The sequence below is a fragment of the Neltuma alba genome, unplaced genomic scaffold (genome assembly GCF_004799145.2).
Source record: "Neltuma alba isolate B1F8T4 unplaced genomic scaffold, ASM479914v2 tig00004508_pilon, whole genome shotgun sequence".
Lineage (NCBI taxonomy): Eukaryota > Viridiplantae > Streptophyta > Magnoliopsida > Fabales > Fabaceae > Neltuma > Neltuma alba.
The window spans coordinates 230,173-247,545 of record NW_021633738.1 but is presented as its reverse complement, the minus strand read 5'-3'; the positions used below and the strand labels follow the sequence as shown (position 1 = coordinate 247,545).

The 17,373-nt window shown below is 36.4% G+C and overlaps 1 protein-coding gene across 4 annotated transcripts; it reads left to right on the top strand.

The window, feature by feature from the left end:
• On the top strand, window positions 1-17,119 carry LOC114745018 (peroxisome biogenesis protein 1). 4 transcript variants are annotated; one of them, XM_028933160.1, is made up of 17 exons: window positions 1-278; window positions 983-1,156; window positions 1,358-1,457; window positions 2,439-2,930; window positions 3,732-4,436; window positions 4,825-4,916; window positions 5,913-5,986; window positions 6,098-6,317; window positions 7,787-7,880; window positions 8,010-8,164; window positions 9,227-9,457; window positions 9,810-10,010; window positions 10,389-10,514; window positions 10,592-10,653; window positions 13,026-13,143; window positions 16,424-16,708; window positions 16,819-17,119. In XM_028933160.1, exons 1-17 carry the CDS (start codon window positions 84-86, stop codon window positions 16,855-16,857), a joined length of 3,363 nt encoding a protein of 1,120 aa, XP_028788993.1. In that variant the 5' UTR covers window positions 1-83; the 3' UTR covers window positions 16,858-17,119. The 4 variants fall into 4 exon arrangements, with proteins under 4 accessions (XP_028788993.1, XP_028788995.1, XP_028788994.1 ...); XM_028933162.1 differs by having other exon boundaries at window positions 197-278; window positions 1,002-1,156; XM_028933161.1 differs by lacking the exon at window positions 1-278 and adding an exon at window positions 389-443 and having other exon boundaries at window positions 1,002-1,156.
• Window positions 17,120-17,373: the final 254 nt, after the last annotated feature.

The following is a 17,373-nucleotide window of genomic DNA, read 5'->3' as shown; positions in this document are numbered from 1 at the left end:
GGTTCACCCTTGTGATCCTTAGAGGAGCGCCTCGTAGTTCGTTCTCTCCCGCGACATTGTCGAGTTTCTTTCTGTGTGTTTCCATGGAGTTGGAAGTGAAGTTGGTGGGGAACATAGACAACTGCTTCGTATCTCTTCCTCTTCCTCTTATCCAACTTCTGCATTCCACACGGTCGACGCCCCTCCCTCATATTCTCACCCTCGAGCTTCGCTCTCGCTCTGACGATCTCTGGTTCGTTGCTTGGTCCGGAGCCACTTCTACCTCTAATGCCATAGAGGTAGGTACCTTCACTGTTCTTTTCGTTTAATCTCCTTGTCAGTCGTGTCATCGTTTTAGTCATGAAATTGGGTTTTTCTGGGATGACAATTTCTAGCGAAACGGCGGCCTTGCCTACAAGCTGACATGGTGGACAATTCACTGGTGATGACAACTGAAGTCTTAGGTATTTCGAATTGCATGACAGTTTATGAGCCCCAACAAAAAAAGAAAATAAAATAAAAGGAAGGGATGCTGAAAGAAGAATGGTATATTTTAGGGTTTAATTCCTGCGTCAATAGAGAATACCACGCTGTTTCTAAGGAATTGTATAGCATAGATTTTAGTTTGAAAGGCCAGGGTCCGTGCAAAATTTAAAAATTTCCAACGTCATTAGAGAATACCACACTGTTTCTTTTCCTCTCTGTTGTCTTCTTCAGGGTTACATTACATGATTTCTTTTTTTCTTTAATGCTGTGCTGTATATATCGCCCCTCTTCTTTCCAAAGCCTGAGATTCTGTTGAACACTATAGTTTGAGCCTTTTATCTATGTTGCATAGCCATAGCTATACATGAAAGGTTGAATGGGTATGTATTCTGCAGGGTGGAAAATGCTTCTGCTGTTCTGTTGAACACTAAAATTTGACCCTTTTTGTTCTGGTCAATTGTTGTCAGCGTGATCTTTTCATCCCAATTTCTTTAAGCACTAATATAGCAAAATTTAGGTTGCGCAACATTTTGCAGAATGCATTTCCTTGCCAGATCATGCTAGAGTTCAAGTAAAAGCTGCTTCTAACGTGCCACACGCTTCTCTGATTACAATAGAACCCCATACAGAAGACGACTGGGAAATTTTGGAGCTGAACTCTGAGCAAGCTGAGGCAGCAATTTTAAACCAGGTGTGCCATTTAAACCAGCGACATGTGTGGGGTTGTCATTTTTACCCTATACTTTGCTGGGTGGACGAGTTGACCTTATCAGACCTTGTAGAATTTGTTTTGTCCCCTCATCTCATCTTTACTGTGTTGTACCTGTATTGGACCTCATGTGTGTGCCTCATGGGCACTTATTAAAAGCTCCTCATTACTTTGTCCATGCAGGTAAGGATTGTCCATGAAGGAATGAGATTTCCTTTGTGGTTGCATGGTCACACAATGATTACGTTCTTTGTTGCTTCTGTTATTCCCAAGAAAGCGGTGGGTAAGATGATGTCAAATACTTTCTCGACCCTTTTTTGTTATATTGCTAGACACATGGACATAGCTCAAAGCTAACTAACGATACTTTTGGTTACGTTCTTTTTCAATTTGTAATATATTGAACTGTGATGGCAAATGTGAACAATTATTAATAGCACATAGCGTTAAGCAGGTTGCACTAGAATCCAGGGAACAGTGGAGTAAAACTCCATTTACTCAATCAAAATGCCACTTGTATAAATTGACTCTAATGATTTCTTTGGTCACTTTAATATTCAAAAGTTTGATTTTGTTCCGATTTTCATCCTTCTAGTGAAAGTGAATGCTGATATACAATCTATTAAAGAACAAATATTATATTTGGTTGAAACAAAGTCAAGCTTTTTAGTGAAATGATTCCAAAAACTTTGGAGAAGTTAATTGATTTGTCAAAAGATAAATCTCTTAAATGGCCCATTACCGAGGTAGTTTATTTTATTAATTAATATCTTGATATTCATTGGCTGATTCCCTTAGCATGTTTAATTTATTTTGTTCCTTTATTCATGCATGTGCGCGTATGTAAAAGAAAGAATGTTGATTTGTTGCTGATTTTATGCTGTTTTAATTGATGAATGTCCTAGTTCTAATGTACAAATTTTATATGACTCAGTCATAAAAATTTAAGCAATTTTATAAATTCAAGGGTGAAATACACTTTGATGCATGTGCATTATTAGACTGGTAGAATAAACATGTGAACATCATAATTTTTTCAGCCCAGAGGATTCTTGAACATGCTGTTTCAATATTATTATGAAATTGTGTTTTTTTAAACTAAAAAATTTGTAGCATGCAGAAGGATGCTGTGTGTTAGGAAAGTGTCAATCTTAGTTGTTATTCTATTCTTGGATGAATTTTTGCATGCTGGCACAAATAATTACGTTTGATGTTTTATCAATTATTAATTGATGTTTCTTATTACATCATACGATTTTTCCAGTGCAACTCATGCCAGGAACTGAAGTTGCAGTTGCCCCAAAAAGACGTAAAAGGTTTTCAGATTCACTTGCGGACTTGCATCCAGATTCCTATAATAGACAACACACTTCAAAGATGCTGCTTCGCATACAGGATCCAGACCAGTTGTGTCGCACTAGTGCTTGTGTCAAAGGAGTTGATCTTCATATGGAGCTTACTTCTGCTGCTTTTGTTCACCCAGAAACAAGCAAACGGTTGTCACTCAATAATAGGCTTCAGTTGGTCTACGTAGTTCCAAGAATAGCTAACAAGAAGGCCAATGGTGCTTCCAAAATGAACATTATGAAAACGAAAGGCAGTTCAGCTACTAGGGAAGCTGACTCTGGAAATTTAACTGATGATAAAGGATGTAGGCAAGCAATTGTTTATCTTCTGCTTTCAGAGTCAGTGGCCAAGGGACATGTGATGGTTTCTAAATCTCTTCGACGGTATTTAGGAGCTGGTCTGCATTCATGTATGTCAAACTGTCTTACACTCACCTACCGTACCTGCAAGCCCATGAAAGCCAAGTATCTTTCACATTAATGAATTATTCTCTCTGATGTTGAAACTGAATATTTGTTATTGAATTCATTGTGTTTGCCATTTAATCTCTTGATAGTTTGGAGCCTGAAATGTAGCGTTTTTTAACATTTTGATGGTGCATCATTCATCACAATAACAGAAATTGCATTTTACTATATTGACGTGTGGTGCACTTTTTGTGATGTTTAAATTTTGGTCATGAATTTTCATGGTTTTGACAGATTTGAATTGTGAGGTTTTGTTGAGTTATAGCTTAAAAAAAAAAAAACTTTTGTTCTGGGCCATGTTCTCCCTTTAAGGGTATGATGTATTTGGTTTGAATGCAATACTAGTTTTATACACCAGATTATGAGCTTTGTTACTTAAATGAGGTAGGATTGCTTTCGTTCCTTATGCTATTTATTCTGAGGTGCTATAAGTTACACTGTTCATAGTTTGTTAACAGTGACTTTCTATAGATTTATCAGATAATAATATGTAGATTTCTTTTGCTTAGGATTGTTCCTCTTCCTTTTCATTTGTTCTTCCTTCTCAACCTGTGTATTATTTTGTGTTGTAGGCTCTTTATAAAGTTAATTTAGAAGGTTACTATTGTGCTATAGCTTCTATTTTTCCTTCATTTTAGAATGTTTGAACGGCCTGCTATGCTGTTTTTTTCTTTTGTTTTTCAACGTTTGTTTGGGTTGAAAAATTTGTTTGTCCTTTAAACACAATGTTTATATTTTTGCAGGGGTCTATTTGAAGGCATGTGATGTTAATTTGGAAAAAGCTATTCCCTCCTTCTCTCTTTCTCCTTGCCACTTCCGAATGTTAAGGCAAGACAATGATGGTGATAATCATATGGATAAAAACAAGCTCACAAGGACTGCATCAGGTGTCTTTGGAGATCTTGTGGATTGGTCTATCCATAATGAAGTTATTAACGTTCTTTCAGATGAATCCCATTCTCAAGCAGATGAAGATGTTGCAAATCAGTCGGAGAATCTAAATGGACTACAGCATCTTCTAAGACTATGGTATAGTGCACAACTTGATGCGGTTGCTTCCTTTACTGGTATGGAGGTTAAAGCACCAGTATTGGGTAGTAAAACCTTACTTCATTTTGAAGTCAGTTACATAAAGCTTGGGATTAATGGAAAGGTTCAGTTGGCTTCTAATTCATCAGAAAACAGAAACAAGACAGCTGAACTATTGTTTTTACTAACTATTGGTGAAGATTCCTTGCATCACGGAAAAATCACTGCATATGAAATTGCACTTGGTGAAAGAGACAAAATGAACAGAAATCCAGCAGATCAACAGCTGTTTAAAAGGCTAAAGTTCACTGATCCCGTGTCTATTCAATCTCTAGAAGATAAAATATCTGAAGAACATATTAATTCAGAAGTAACAAGCCTTGACTTGATGGGGGCAACTGCTTCTGATGTTATCAATAGTAGGTATTTTCTGTAAGGAGTTTCCATCTGCTCTTCAATTGATTCATTTTTCCCATCAGTTTTGCTGTGCATTCTTGAATGCTTTTTGCTTGTGGTGGTTCTATCATTCTTAGTTCTTTACAGACCATTCGATTTTCCTTGTTCCTTTCTTGAAGCTTTAGATTTTATGAATTATTCTCTGTAATTGTTTCTACTTCTAAGCGGTAGTTTATTCATATTAGTGTTTATGACCTTCTTGCTATTTCTTTTCCACGAAGTTTTACTTATTTTGAAAGGAAAAAAATCCTAAGTGTTGCAAGATAAGTCCTCTTTGAGCTTTGAATGGATCTCTTATATTCATGATATTACCTACTAATGATATAACTTGCTGTTTCTTACTGATTGCAGGGGTGACAGTATTGTTATCTTCTGCTTCTGGTATGTGGTTTGATTCATATGACTTGCCGCTCCCCGGACATATTCTTATATATGGACCTTCAGTAAGTTGAATTTTGTTTTTCTAGTATTTAACTAAGTCCAAGGTATTAGCAGGCAACAAGTCCTCATCATTGCAATGTCAAGAGTCTGCAAATGCTTGTTTACTCTTGGCAACATATTGAACCTCCATGTGTCTTTTGCTTTTATAAAGTGATGCCATACTCCTCTGTAGTTTGGAAACATATATTTAGTTTACCTGATGTTCTCTTATTCATTTTGCAAAGTCTATCCCTCATTGTCATTATAACAGGGACAAAAACCGGACGGCTAGTTTAAGCAGAAAAAGCATTTCTTACTTAGTGTGTCAATGTAACTGATATTAAAAATCCTGAATCAGCTCTTATTGCATGTGGTTTCCAGCATAAAAAGTCATGCAATAAAAGCTCATTCAGGCACTGACAGTTTTTTGGATTACAAGTGCTTTGGAGCCAGGTAGTCAAAATCTTGTTTAAATCCTAGCAGCATGACCCTGCGGAAGCTCTGAATTTTCTAGGTTTACCAATCTTGCGACATTATGGGTTTTCTTATTTTTACCTTTGTGGCTAGGTCTATGGTATCTTGTTTTGAATATGATGGAAAGAGAATCATAAAACCAAACCAAACCCTCATTAATACTGCTTGTTTACGGCCTCTGCACACTTAGTTTGCTCAATTTTCAAGTTCATTTGGAGAATGCTGAGAATGAGATATAGAACCAAATGCATTTGTCTAAAAAGAAGTAATGTTTTAGCTACAGCAATGGACATTCAAGTGGGAGTGGGTTTTTTTTTTTGGGTTGAGTAATTTTGATAATATTACACTTATCTGTGACTTCGATTACATTGTTTTAGTTTGGCTGCAAGATCTTATTGCAAATGTGACTTTGCACTGTAATCCTTAAAATTTGATCCTAATCTTTCTCTTCCTATCATGGTTGGTGTTATTTTTGTTCAGGTTACTTATCTGATGTGGGTGAATATAATCATTACGTTTGACAAATTCAAAATCTTATTTTTCAGGGCTCTGGCAAAACTTCACTAGCAAGGACTGTTGCAAAGTACTTTGAGAAACATGGAGACATCTTAGCACACATGTATTAATTCTAAATTATCATGTGTTACTGTTTTCTTTTTTCCCTCCATTGTCTGTAACCAATCAATACTGTTGGAATTTGAGGTTGAATTCAGCATATATTGCTATGCAGAATTTTTGTTTCTTGTTCAAAATTAGCTTTGGAGAATGTCCCAACAATCCGGAAAGAAGTTACTAACAACGTTATGGAAGCTTTAGATCATGCACCTTCTATTGTCATCTTTGATGATCTTGATAGCATGATTTCCACCTCTGAGTCGGAAGGGCCTCAACTTTCAATGTCTGCTGCTGGACTCGCAAGTTTTCTGACTGACATTATTGATGAATATGGGGTAATTTTTTTTTTTTTTTAATTGAGTTCCAAATATGTTAACATGATTTTCATTGCCATTATTTTGATGAATTCACTGTCATATGTTTTGCATGATTGTAGTGAGTGATGACAAACAGAAGGGAAAGGTTATTTCTAACTAGAATTACATGGCTGTAGATGATCATTGAAGTTTACTATTCATGTCAGGAAAGTGAAACGTGATAAGGAAAATTTTTAGATAGTCAAGTTGTTCAATTAGTAAATAATAATATTAGGAGTTAAAGAACTTCCAGGTCACAGACAAAATCTGGTTATTCATTTTTGTAATGTCTTTGGCTAAGGAAAATTCTTGCTTACATGTTTGACATTTGCCTGCCTTGTCGATGCAACCAGAATGCGAAATTACATTTCAGAATATTCTAACTATATTGGAAGTCTAGTTTAATAGTGTCAGATTAGTTTACTAGAGAAAGAGGAGGTTTATTTAGATCTGTGTATTATCTCTAATAATTTTGTATCTTTTGGAATAAAAAAGAGAAATCCAAGCTGAAAGACAAGGGAAAGAGAGATGGCAGAAAGAACAATCAATATTGGGTAGAGCTGAATATAGAATAACTGTAATGCATTTTGCAAGGGCTAGGAAGACATGGCTTTAAAGTCTTGTGAAGATATTTTTTTAACCTGTTATGAGTTATTGGTGTTGAGCTTTGCTAGATGATTATGTTAGTATGTCGGTTTGTTGGTTCTGCTGTAAAGGAAGTTGCTAATAGAGCTCGTAGTAGGACCTTAAGAGTTGGTGGGGTATCAACTGAGGGGAAGGAAAGGATAATGAAATTTCAATTTTGACCTTATTTTCCCTTAGCTTGCAAAGCTTTCCTGAATTTCTAATACCTCTTGACGAACATTCTTGGGCAAGTGCCTAAAATTATTCCATGCTGCACCCACTTAAGTGGAGTGGAACACATTATCTTGAGCCTTGGCATTGTTATACTCATTTGGTGGCTTTTCCCCACAGGGGTTTCTTTTTGTGGATTTAATTTTGCTTTCCTTACATTTTCTGCTGTTCAGCATTTCTTTCTTTTGTTGTTACCTTCAAGAATATATGTTAAGAGTGTGCATGGTCTGCTCACACTTTCACTTTCTTCCAAAACTTTTTCTCAGAAGAAATGTCTTGGAACGAAAAAATGTTTATAATAAGAACCCTACATCTCTACCATCAATTATTTTTAGATTTTTAATTATTTGAACATTCAGAGAGAATTTTCACACTTTCAATTGAAATAAACGTGGAAGTCTTCTTACCAACGAAAAGAATGTGGAAGTCTCCTGCTGAGATTGTAATGTTAATTGAGGTGAAAAATATGAACTTGGAAGGGTAGGACTTGATAGGTGATGTACATAAGATATTCACTTTGGTGCTCATGCATATTAATGATTTTTCCTCCATAATCATATGAAAAATTATTCTCATGCTATTTCATCAAACAGGAGAGAAGGCGAAAATCATGTGGGTTTGGACCAATAGCCTTCATAGCTTCTGTACAAGCTCTTGAGAAGATACCACAATCTTTAAGCTCTTCAGGTTTGCTACTTTTTGCTGATAACATGGTATAGTGAAGCTCAATAAGAACTAAGGCTCTAGGATTCTCTTTTGTCATTTGCATTTTGTTACATGTTTCGGGTGATAATTCCCTGATTCTATTATTGCCAGGGAGATTTGACTTTCACATACAGCTGCCAGCTCCTGCAGCTTCAGAGCGGGAGGCTATGTTGAGGCATGAAATAAAAAGGCGTCACTTGCAATGTGCTGATGACATCCTGCTTGACGTAGCTGTCAAATGTGATGGCTATGATGGTTATGATCTGGTATTCTGCTAATTCTAGTCCTATTAATCATCAATAAGGTGTTTCTGGCGTAGAGCTAGTGGATGTCTGCTTCTTATACATCAATTTGTGATTCCTTTTGTTATGTGCACCCACATGTGTAGTTGTGCACCTATGTTGCCTGGATTGTATAGAAAAACCACTATTGTGAGGAGAAATGAAAATGAGTTGCTGGGAACTAAACATTTCTTTCTTCACATTGTTTTAGGTTTCGCCTCTCTGTCCCCACCCCTAGGTGTAAAAGATGGGGATGATTCGTTTTGCATGTTTAGAGTTATTTTTTTTTTATTTAGTAGTCCTTTGCTCTGTCATCTATCCAAAATATTTTAGTTAATATTTCCTAGAAAAAAATAGAGTCCTGGTTTTTAGAAAGTATTTGAACTATTGAGTCCTAGTTTTTAGAAAGTATTTGAACTATGTTTCCACATATTTTTTTATGTTATATCTCTAGATTGACCCTTCATGCTGATGCTCTTTGGACTTGAGATATGGTCCAAGCATGGACCTGCTCAGTTCTACGATAAGCTGTTGAACTCCTGAACTCTCTGAAAGAGGGTTGATGCCGTGATATAAAAGCATCCATTCCAGAATTCTTGAAGCATGTGTTAAATTTGGTGTTCTAGTTAGGAAGCCCTTTTTTCCCTTTCTGGATTATATGCTGGTTTCATGATCTTCATAGAGCTCATTTTGTATAGGGATCGGAATTTATGTAGGGTTTGTGAAATGGAAAATTTTCCTCCTGTACGTTTGCAATTAATGGTCTGCTAGTGGCGGGGGATGTGAAATTAATTGATTACAATTTGATTTTTTTTTTTTTTGGCTTGAATTTGGACAACTTTTCAGGATGGTCTTGACCCTTCTTGTTTCTGCCTAATTAAATTGCTTTGTAAATGCCTATAATTGCATCCTAACAATCTCCACTTAATTTCTTTGATGTTTGACTGTTAGTTTGTGAAAGTTGAATATTATTCAATGCCAAAAATGCTATGACCATGTCTGAGTTGTATGTTGCATTCTAATTTTAAATAATTTTACCCTTTTCAGGAAATATTGGTTGATAGAGCTGTCCATGCTGCTGTTTCCCGCTTTCTCCCATCAAATGCTGCTCTTAATGAGCATGAGAGCCCTGCTTTACTTATGGAAGATTTCTCTCAGGCAATGCATGATTTTCTTCCAGTTGCAATGCGAGACATTACAAAAGCTTCTTCTGATGGTGGACGCTCTGGCTGGGATGATGTGGGAGGCCTTGATGACATTCAAAACACCATTAAGGAGGTGACATACCTTTTACAATTAAATTTCTACAGCTTTGGAGTTTATTTCTCTTTTCTTTCTGTTATATTTAAGTACTATATTCTTATAAGACATTGTTTCCCTCGTTTACACTTCAAGCATGAGAGTTTTTATTGCATGGGAAATTATGGGAAAATATGGAGAGCATAAATTGTGGTGAAAATAATGGAATATCAAAATAAATGTATATTATCGAAAGTGTTATATACTCCAATACTGTCATAGCAGCTGAACAAAAACTTAATTCTGATTGCTTGTGATACTTGTTTACCCTATCTTGTGTGTTCGCTTTTTCCTATGTTATTGATTCTCATGTTGTGAGTTTTATTTCCAGATGATAGAGTTGCCTTCTAAGTTTCCAAGAACTTTTGCGCAAGCTCCTTTGAGGTTAAGATCAAACGTCCTTTTATATGGACCTCCTGGTTGTGGCAAAACTCACATAGTTGGTGCAGCTGCTGCTGCTTGTTCTCTACGTTTCATATCTGTGAAAGGGCCAGAACTGTTGAACAAATACATTGGTGCTTCTGAACAAGCTGTAAGGGGCTGCATGGATTTCTTTTAGCGTTAATTTTGTCTGCTATTCTGAACTCATTTACTTGTTTATTAAATCTATAAACTTCGCTTAATATAAAAGCATGACATCCGACATCCTAATGTACATGTATTCTAGTTTTCCTGAAGTTTATTGACCCTTCGCTGAGCCAAAATTCTTGATTTATAGTTTTTTTTCTTTTTTTGAGTGTCCATCTGGTGACATGGCCAATTCCTCTGTGTGTAGAAGGTTTTCATTCATATGAGTAATATATACTTCCAATTCCAACAGGGGCTTCTAGACTTAAATTACAATGATGCTATCATAATGGCTCATTATAAGCTGGTCTCGTTCATGTGCTATGTTGAATGTTGCTTTCAGGTTAGGGATATATTTTCTAAAGCAGCTGCGGCAGCACCATGTCTACTCTTTTTTGATGAATTCGATTCGATTGCCCCCAAGAGAGGACATGACAATACTGGAGTCACTGATCGTGTTGTGAATCAAGTTAGTGATTAGTTCATCACTTCTTACTTTATCTTATATTGATTATAATCTGATATTTATATTTTCACTTTTCACAGTTTCTGACCGAGTTAGATGGTGTTGAGATTTTAACAGGGGTATTTGTTTTTGCTGCTACCAGGTTAGTTTCATCAGTACATATTTTTGTTTAAATTTTTGGTAAAACAGAAATATGATGAATGAGAGACACGTGCAAACATTGTGGCAGTCCCCTCTTTATTAATTCTATTATTTTTATTTATAAATATGGATGAATTGCTAGTTAAACTCCTGAAGATAACTGTGAGACTTCTAGACAATAATAAGCTCTGACTCCTGAATAATGGTAAAATCCTAATTTTCTTTGGAATTATATTTTGATAGATTTCACTATTATGGCATTCAAGCTGAGGGTTATTCTAGACTCAACTCGCTGCAAATAAAACCCCATTTCAACAATTTTTCCTCCCTATGTTTGTGCTGCGTGGGAGATAATACAACAAAATGACATGACCATCACAGAGAAGCTGAGTAGCATAAAGTACTTGTTTAAGGAGTCGGAAAAACTGGATAAACTGACAAGTGCAAGAACTGAAAGTTATGTACCTCTTAGTAAAAGAAGGCGTTCCAAGTTGAAGTGGAGCACAAATTGGTTGAGGACAATAATGTGGAGAAAGGGGGCAATTTTTCTTAAAGTGGTGCTTCAACAATGTGGTAGAAAGAGGAAAATGGGTTACTGACACTAGGTAAAGAAATGGTTCTACATGAGGCGACATGTAATAGTGCACGTTGACCGTTGTAAATAGAAATCTTGACAATTTAAAGAGCCGTCACAAGGCCTTGAATTGAAGTGGATCATGTACAATTTAGCTTTACTCTCGCTACCTATTGGCTTGAGCCTAGCAAAACACCCCACAATGGCCCACCATTGCTGACCCAGAGCCTTCTCAAAACGTGCATTGGAACTGGGTTTGACCTCTCATTAGTCTCCAAACATGATTTTGTTCTATGATTACCCATGTGAGGTTTTTGTGTGTTTTGGAACTTTGGTTGAGAAAAGGAAAGAGTTAATATAAGATTTCAGCTCTATATTGTGTTTGTTTGGGTATCGTGGCTTGCAACTCAGATATTGGATGCTAGAAATAAGGATGCTGAGGGGCTGTTCATGGGATCTATCAAAGATTGTTAGATGGTTAGTTAATAGTAGTCAAGAGTTAGTTTTTATGAGGCTCTCTAGTGTCTCTTGTACTCACTTCTACACTTTAAATACTGATATGTGCTCTAATGCTAGCTATGATTAATATACTCAAATTCTATGAATAATACACATCTGTTATGGAATCAGAGCTATAAGCTTGGAGGTGGACAACTCTTAGAGTACCTGACTCTCCTCTTATCGATGAAGGATGTCATTACTTTCATCCCCTCCATGTTGATGAAAGCTTGATGACAATAACTTCTTGTTATGGAAGTAGCAAATAGGGAGTGCCATTTGTGTTTATGGGCCTGAGGGGTTTATTGATCTCTTAGCTATGCCACGACCTTGATTCTTGATCAAAGAAGATCTTAGAGTAGGCAATTGAACTTAGAATATGTTTCTTGGGTGCCACAAGATATGCCTATATATTTGTACCCAACATCTATCAATATAAGTTCACTCTCCCATACATTCTATTTCTCTCCCCTTCCCTCTGAGTCTCAATTTCATCCTGTTATTAGGGATTGGTTGAATGGAGAACCTCAATCAAGCCACCAAACTTTCATCTCAAATGTTCTCTCATGCAGTCTCTATAAAGCTCGATGAGAGTAACTAGCTTATCTAGCAAAATTGGGTTACCACTACTATGAGGGGGTTTGATCGTGGGAAGGAACAAAGGCTCAAAACTGGTGCTATCATAACTTGAGATGAAGGACAACGCTATTGAGTTTTGAGTTAGAAAGGATTATACTGGCTATTACTAATCTCTACTTAAATACTAATATGACTCTAATGCAACCAATAATAATCACTTGAATTCTCTCTACTCTTGCTTCCTTTCTCGCTCATTTGATAAAGATTATTGAGCTATTTGTCTTTTGAGGACATGATTTTGGAATTGCTTAAGATTCTGCATTATATTTGCATTCACAGTTGCTTCAAATTTTAGCAATTGATCCTTGGGAACAACATTATTTTTCATTTGAATTGGAAGCATGCAATCATTTGAGGCACAGTGTTTGGTGTAGGTTTTGGATTCCCGGTTTGAATATGACATTCTTGTATTTTTCCTGGATTTTTATGTAACCAGCTGAAGTTGGACTTTGAATAATTATTGGCTTGAGTAGCTGTGTTAGAATAGTGAGTTCTTGAGTTTTTTCTATAATTTTGTGCTTAATGTAGTTTATATCTAATAACAGACGCATTAGGTGCCTTGCTAAGTAAATCAATCTACCCATTCGGACTACTGCTGATATGATTGAAAATTTTCTTTTCTCATGCCTTTGCAATGCTGACTTATTTTTCATGTAAAGCAGTAGACCGGATTTGCTTGATGCGGCACTTTTAAGACCAGGCAGGTTAGATCGACTTCTGTTCTGTGACTTTCCATCTCAGCAGGAAAGGCTTGAAATTCTTACCGTACTTTCCAGAAAGGTATGTTAAACTGCCTGGTTATTAATTTCTTGCTTGCCCACTGCTTATACATATCCTATTTTCCCCCGCTGCTTAATATCTTAGCATTTCTTTTATGTATGGGGGTAGTGTTTTTCATTTAATGTGCACCGTTGTGCATTTGTGGCTATAAGGATATTGACAGTGAGGTACTCAATGCATAGAAATGCGACAATGCTGTATTGTTTTTCTTTTTCTTGGGTTAATGTTTATGCATCTGGAAGCGAACAAAATTAATGATATGCCCATATAATCAATCAGTCCCCTGAACTATCTTATAGACTGACAACTGAAGTGCATGCATATCTGATGGGTTTACTCTACTTCATCAACCCCCTACTGCCATGAAAACTCTCAGTAGAAGGGTATAATCAAGGAATATGGGTGAGAAGAGATAAAGAGGGTACATTGACTGTGACTGATGATGCAACAAAATTTTACACGTGTTTATGCGAGGAAAACCAGAAAAAGAAAGTGGTAGCAAGAGAAAGCTGGGCTGAATGATTAGGGAAGTAGTTGGAAGACTGTTTCAGATGGGAGCCTGCTTTGGAGCCTAGACTTATTTGAAGCTGTAAGACAATATCTAATTAAAGTATAGGATTAACTAATAGGATATGATTTGTAAATATTTATCAGCATTGATTGTATAGGATCTAATAGCATGGACTACAAGCGAGGTTTCTAATGTTATAAATAGGGGCTCCTAACGCAAGAAATTGTTTTCCTACTCTTGAGTTTGGTTATGGCAAGGACCTGTGTGAAGATGATGATGGAAGCCTAGATTAAAAAGAATGCATACCATTTGAAGCCCATACGCTATGCAGATTGTGCTAGAAAGGATATGGAGGTTGGATTGGGAGAAGGATATGGAGGTTGGATTGGGAGATCAAATCATCCCATAAGTGGAAAAGTTTAGACATTTAGGATCAAACAAAAAGATGGTGAAATTAATGGTGATGTTAATCATAAAATTCAAGTTGGGTGGTTTAAATAAGGGTTAATATAATCTTTGATCCCTTAAGTTTGCTTTCATTTTGGTTTTAGTTCCTTAAGTTTCAAACCATAGGTTTTGGTCCCTCAAGGAGCAAAGTGGTCTAAGTTTTTGTTGGATTATAGGGACTAATATTTTAAATGAAAAGAAACTTGAGGGACCAAAACCAAAATGAGGGTAAATTTGAAGGACTAAAATTTGTACTAACCCTTTAAATGAAGAAAAATGATAAGAGTTTGAGAGTAAATCTGAGCAAACTGTCTATTCTCTTATTTCATATAAACCGAGAGTATGTACAGGAATTTATAGTGCAGTGATACAGCTGTACAAGGAAAGGAATCAACTGGTAATCAATAGCAATAATCCTATAGGTGACTATGCTACAACAGTAAGAATCAATTAATGAAGAATCAAATAAAATCTCTTTAAATCCTTGAATTTCCGGTAGAATTCCCACGCTCCTCTTGAAGTTAGATCGTAAATGTCAATCATATCTAACTTGCGCACAAATCCTTCAAAGATTTCATTGTGTAGGCCTTTTGTGAAGATTTCATTGTTGTTGTTGTATATTCACACTGGAGGGAGAGATTGTTAAGATGTCAAACATGAGAATTGACGTCTTCCCATATTGGATAGAGTTCAATTAGAGACAATATTTCCTTGTGAAAAACCCGCGAGGTTCTGGGTTAATATATGGTATCTTTTAGATAAGTTGACACTTAAGAGAGAGGTGAATTGGGTGACTAAGAAAAATATTTTGTGACACCGAAAAAAGATAAAATAGAGAAGAGCAATAAAGCAAAGTGTGCAAGATTAGCTTTGACATCAAGAGTAGTGAAGCTCAAGTAGAGAGTAATGCACTTAAGGTTTATACTAGTTCGGTCTAAATCACTTGGCTTGCATCCATTTCTTTAGGTTACACGTAAGTATTTCCACTATGATAGCAAGTTTACAAACGATCTGCAAGACAAATACTCGCCTTGTAACTCAAGCTCTTTTAACTTACAGAGATGAATCTCATATGGATTTCATAGTATGGAATACTAAGTCTCACGTTGAGTAGTGTGGGATGCTCAATAGGGTGTTTACCTAAGTTGGTTCTCCTGCTTTAATGACTAGCCTTGTAATTCAAGCTCTTTTACAATCCACAAGATAAATACTAGCCTTGTAACCCAAGGTCTATTAATGTATAGATTATGAATCTAATGGAGACTTAGTAGTATGGAATTTTAAGTACCACATTGAGTAGTATGGGATGCTCAATAGGGTATTTAAATAAATTGGTTTTTGTCTCATTTAGGTGCCTATCAATTGGTATCAAGAGTCATGGAGGGTTTTTGGAGAGAGCTACTCATGGAGGGTTCTAACTAGCAGGAGGTTGAATATAGGGCTATGGAGTGCAGCCACAAGTGCATTAACTTTTCATGGGGGGCTAATTATGGAGACTTGGTAGAATGGGATACTTAATAAGATATTTAAATGGATTGTTCTCTCACCTTAACAGTTAACTTGTGGAATAGAGTTTCTTATCCCACTTAAGTACCATTAGAATCCCATAATCTCACTTAATCCCGCATCTTAAGTAATCTTTCTATACGATGGAATAAAGATTTTTGTAATGAGTACTCTCACAAGAGTAGACACAGACACTAAAGTTCAGGAAATAAAATAAGAGAGCTTTCAATGAATTTTAATGTGCTCAAAGTAATCTTATGTACATCTTATAGCTACCAACTTAAATGTGGTGGTGTTTATAGTTTTTCTCGTAAACTAGTTAGAAACACTAATGTAGCTGTCATGATACTCATAGAGACATTATTTGAAAAAAATGCTTTTCACTAAATGCATTAAATGCTTGTCAACTAGCTTGAAACACTTATATAGCTGTTATGATACTCATGGAGACGTTATTTGAAATTATGCTTTTTGCTTTTTACTAAACGCATTAAATGCTTGTCAGAAGCTTGGTCAGTTAACACGTTAATCACGTAAAACAAGTTTGAAAGATATTTATTGTCTTGAACACTTCTCACATTAATCAAAGTGACTAGCATGTTAAGCACAACGTGAATTTCAAGACTCAATTAAGCTTGGACTTGATAATGCGTTAGGCAGCGTTAAGCAGAGCAGTTAACACATTAATTGAGAAAGTTCGTCAACATATCCTAAAATACACTAATAATTATGCTGTGGATGTGCACCAATTTCCCACTTTTTGTCTTCTAAACTCGATGTTCTCCCAACCCAATGATTTGGTTTTAATTAATGCAGTTGCCCCTGGCCAGTGATGTGGATTTGGCTGCTGTAGCTCATATGACCGAGGGATTTAGTGGAGCTGATCTCCAAGCTCTCCTTTCAGACGCCCAACTTGCAGCAGTTCATGAAGTCTTGGATGATGCGAACACCTCTGGGCCTGAGAGAAGACCGGTTATTACAGACACTCTTCTCAAGGTTATAGCCTCCAGGGCTAGACCATCTGTTTCAGATGAGGAGAAAAGAAGACTTTACAGGATTTACAGCCAGTTCCTAGATTCAAAGAGATCTGTTGCTGCTCAGGTTTATCCCGCTCCCTTCCTGTTTTTGTTCATGTGCCTGTATTTTATTCAAAGAGATTCCACATTTTATCCCGCTCCCTTCCTGATGCGGCTATCATATCTCTGGTGCAGTCAAGAGATGCAAAAGGCAAGAGGGCAACTCTAGCGTGACTATGTGATGCAGTAGAATGCTTTTTCATGAGGTGGAGATTCCTGTTTGGTTTTCCTCTTCATGTTTTCTTTTTCTCTGCATTTGTGTGCCATTTATAAAGTAAATATGTGCCAACCCAATATTCATTTTGGCCTCTCCATTAGTTGTATCTGATGGTGCAAAGTAATTTTTGCAGTGTAACTAATAATTTGTAAAAAATGATGTATCTATAAATTCGTTTTGCAAAGAACAGGCATCCATAGTTTTTTGTTTTTTTTTGTTTTTAAAAAGAACCATCCAACGCTAGGTTTTATAATCTAGTAACTGGGTTTCGCAATGAGCCTTAATTCTCTAGTTGGATTGTCATGACCAGGCTGGTTTTGGGACGGTCATTTGGGTTGGATAAATGAGCAGGTTAAGTTGGGGCTTGTTTATTTCATACCCTTCATCTCTCTTGCATAATCTCCTCTTCTTTTTTCCCCCAAAGGAGGCAAGAAACACCAGAATACATCTTTCGGGACAGCAGTGAATGTTGA

What these genes read in the sequence shown, in the direction of transcription:
- LOC114745018 (XM_028933160.1), top strand. Translation starts at nt 84, where the DNA reads ATGGAGTTGGAAGTGAAGTTGGTGGGGAACATAGACAACTGCTTCGTA. An exon ending in TTACCGTACTTTCCAGAAAG is followed by an intron (nt 13,144 to 16,423) that starts GTATGTTAAACT and finishes TAATTAATGCAG; the next exon opens with TTGCCCCTGGCCAGTGATGT. An exon ending in AGAGATCTGTTGCTGCTCAG is followed by an intron (nt 16,709 to 16,818) that starts GTTTATCCCGCT and finishes TCTCTGGTGCAG; the next exon opens with TCAAGAGATGCAAAAGGCAA.